Source organism: Manis javanica, chromosome 14 (assembly GCF_040802235.1).
Source record: "Manis javanica isolate MJ-LG chromosome 14, MJ_LKY, whole genome shotgun sequence".
Lineage (NCBI taxonomy): Eukaryota > Metazoa > Chordata > Mammalia > Pholidota > Manidae > Manis > Manis javanica.
Window position 1 is genome coordinate 45,572,968 of NC_133169.1, and position 2,323 is coordinate 45,575,290.

General features: G+C 39.4%; 1 protein-coding gene across 1 annotated transcript; it reads left to right on the forward strand.

The window, feature by feature from the left end:
• Positions 1-977: 977 nt before the first annotated feature.
• LOC140846010 (olfactory receptor 2AJ1-like) lies at positions 978-1,936 on the forward strand. Its single transcript, XM_073221442.1, has one exon. The coding sequence runs from the start codon at positions 992-994 to the stop codon at positions 1,934-1,936; it is 945 nt and encodes a 314-aa protein (XP_073077543.1). The 5' UTR covers positions 978-991.
• Positions 1,937-2,323: the final 387 nt, after the last annotated feature.

Sequence of the window (2,323 nt, forward strand, 5' to 3'; positions counted from 1 at the left end):
TACTGCATGAAATCACAAAGCAATGTAAAAATTAAGTGAGGACATTAATCTGATTAATTTAACTAAATGGTGGTTTAGGCTAATAATAAAAAATATAATGTTTTAGAGGACTGTTTTACCATATTTTTCAAGAGAAGGATTGAAATCCTTACAAGGAATGTTCTTGTGAGGCTGAAGAATTTGGAAGTTAGAGTGTGAGCAGCAGCTGCATATGAAAACAAAGCTTTTCCAGCGTTGAATGAAGGCTCACACTGCTACATGAAACTGCATCAGGCAGAGGGTTTCTAATGTGCATATTACCACTGGGATCCAGTGCATAATTTCCTCATCACCAAGATAAATATACATGTCCCCATTTGTTCTCAAAAGCTGATTGTACGGTCTGAAGAAGAAATGACAATGATTCATGGGGAACTGTGTGTGAAATGCTCATTATACATAGAAAACTCTAGACATATGAAGTGAGAAAAGTATCTTAAAAACATCAAATAAATTGAGAATTATGTTCTACTTGTCAATACAGAACACATATGCACCTGTGCTTATAGTATTTGAAGCCTCCACGTGCAAGGCTTTTCATTTTTAACAAACTTGCTTACAGAGTTCTGCTTTGTTCTAGGGATCAGAGATCTGAAGCTAATGGCAGAAGGTGGAACAAAATCAATCTAATTGTTTTTATTCCACTAAAGAACCATCACCTAAAGTGCTGGTAAACTACCAATAAGCAATTATGTTTCATTCACCTCCTTTGCTTTGAAAGAACATATATCCAAAATATATTAAAAAGGAAAACATATCCATCTATTTCACACCATATATCACTAGATCAAAAAAGACAACTATCATTTGATCAATTCACCATTTTTTCTGAAATTCTTTAGGTAATATGAACAGTATTTTTGATGGGTTAAAATATACATCATCCACTATTAACTGTGAAGTAGTTTCCATATTATATGCTTTTACTTTTACCCCTGTGAATATTCCAAGCATGACATATGTGGAGAATCACACTGTAACTGACTTCATTCTTCTGGGTGTGCTGCAGGACACCCCAACTCACTTCTGTCTCTTTGCACTTATCAACATGACTTTCCTTGTCACACTGACCGGAAACAGCCTCCTAATCCTGCTGATCCTGGTAGATGCCCATCTTCATACCCCTATGTATTTCTTCCTTTGGCAGCTCTCTCTCATTGACATCCTCTTCACGCTTGCCATTGTGCCCAAGATGATGACTGACTACCTTCTGCATAAGACAGTCATCTCTCCTTCTGGCTGTGGCACCCAGATCTTCCTGGGATTGGCTCTGGGTGGGGCTGAGTGTATTCTCTTGGGCTTCATGTCCTACGACCGATATGTTGCCACCTGCAAGCCTCTGCATTATCCTCTCCTCGTGAACTGGCCCCTCTGTAGGCAGATGGCTGTTGGCTCATGGGCCAGTGGTGCTTTCAATGCTTTGATACATACTGTCTACACCATGAGATTGCCCTTCTGTGGACCCAGAGAAATCCACCACTTCTACTGTGAACTTCCTGGGCTATTGTGTCTCTCTTGTGAAGACACCTTGGCCTATGAAACTGGGGTTTTGGTCAGCACTAGCATTCTGCTTCTGCTCCCATTCTCAGTCATCCTGGCCTCCTACACACTCATCCTGGTCACCATCCTCCAGATGGCTTCTGCTGAGGGCCGCACGAAAGTGTTCTCCACCTGTTCATCTCATCTGACAGTGGTCAGCTTATACTACGGTGCCATCATTTTCATGTATATGAGGCCAATCTCTTCCCATATGCCAGGCCAAGATAAAGTCGTATCTGTCTTCTACACCATTCTGACACCCATGCTCAACCCGTTGATATACAGTCTTCGAAATAAGGATGTGATGGGAGCCCTGGAAAAAATTATATGGAAAAATATGGATATAAAGGCTCAGTAGATATGGTGTTATTAAACGTATCACTATATGCAACATTTTTAACTGTCAGAAAAACAGGAATATATTAGGCTATGAGATATAATGTTGCATTCGGTCTATCAACATAAGGTAAATATATTCTCAAATAGATAGACCTAAATTTGGAGCCAGGGTACAAAATAGCCATGCTTTCTTATTGCATCATATGTTGAATATAATTCAAAATAATAAATTCCAACTATAGCAACAGTTGAGAAGTCTGCAAGTCATAGGTCACCATGCAGTGATCAGAATCATGAATTCTGGACTCTCGTGTGAAGGAACAGAAAACAAGATAAAGACTTGCCCTGCTGTCTTAAACTTCACCTTGACATTATGCAGAGGAATATTATGCCAATAAAAATGTAC

Coding starts and splice junctions, on each gene's coding strand:
- LOC140846010 (XM_073221442.1), top strand. CDS start 992: ATGACATATGTGGAGAATCACACTGTAACTGACTTCATTCTTCTGGGT.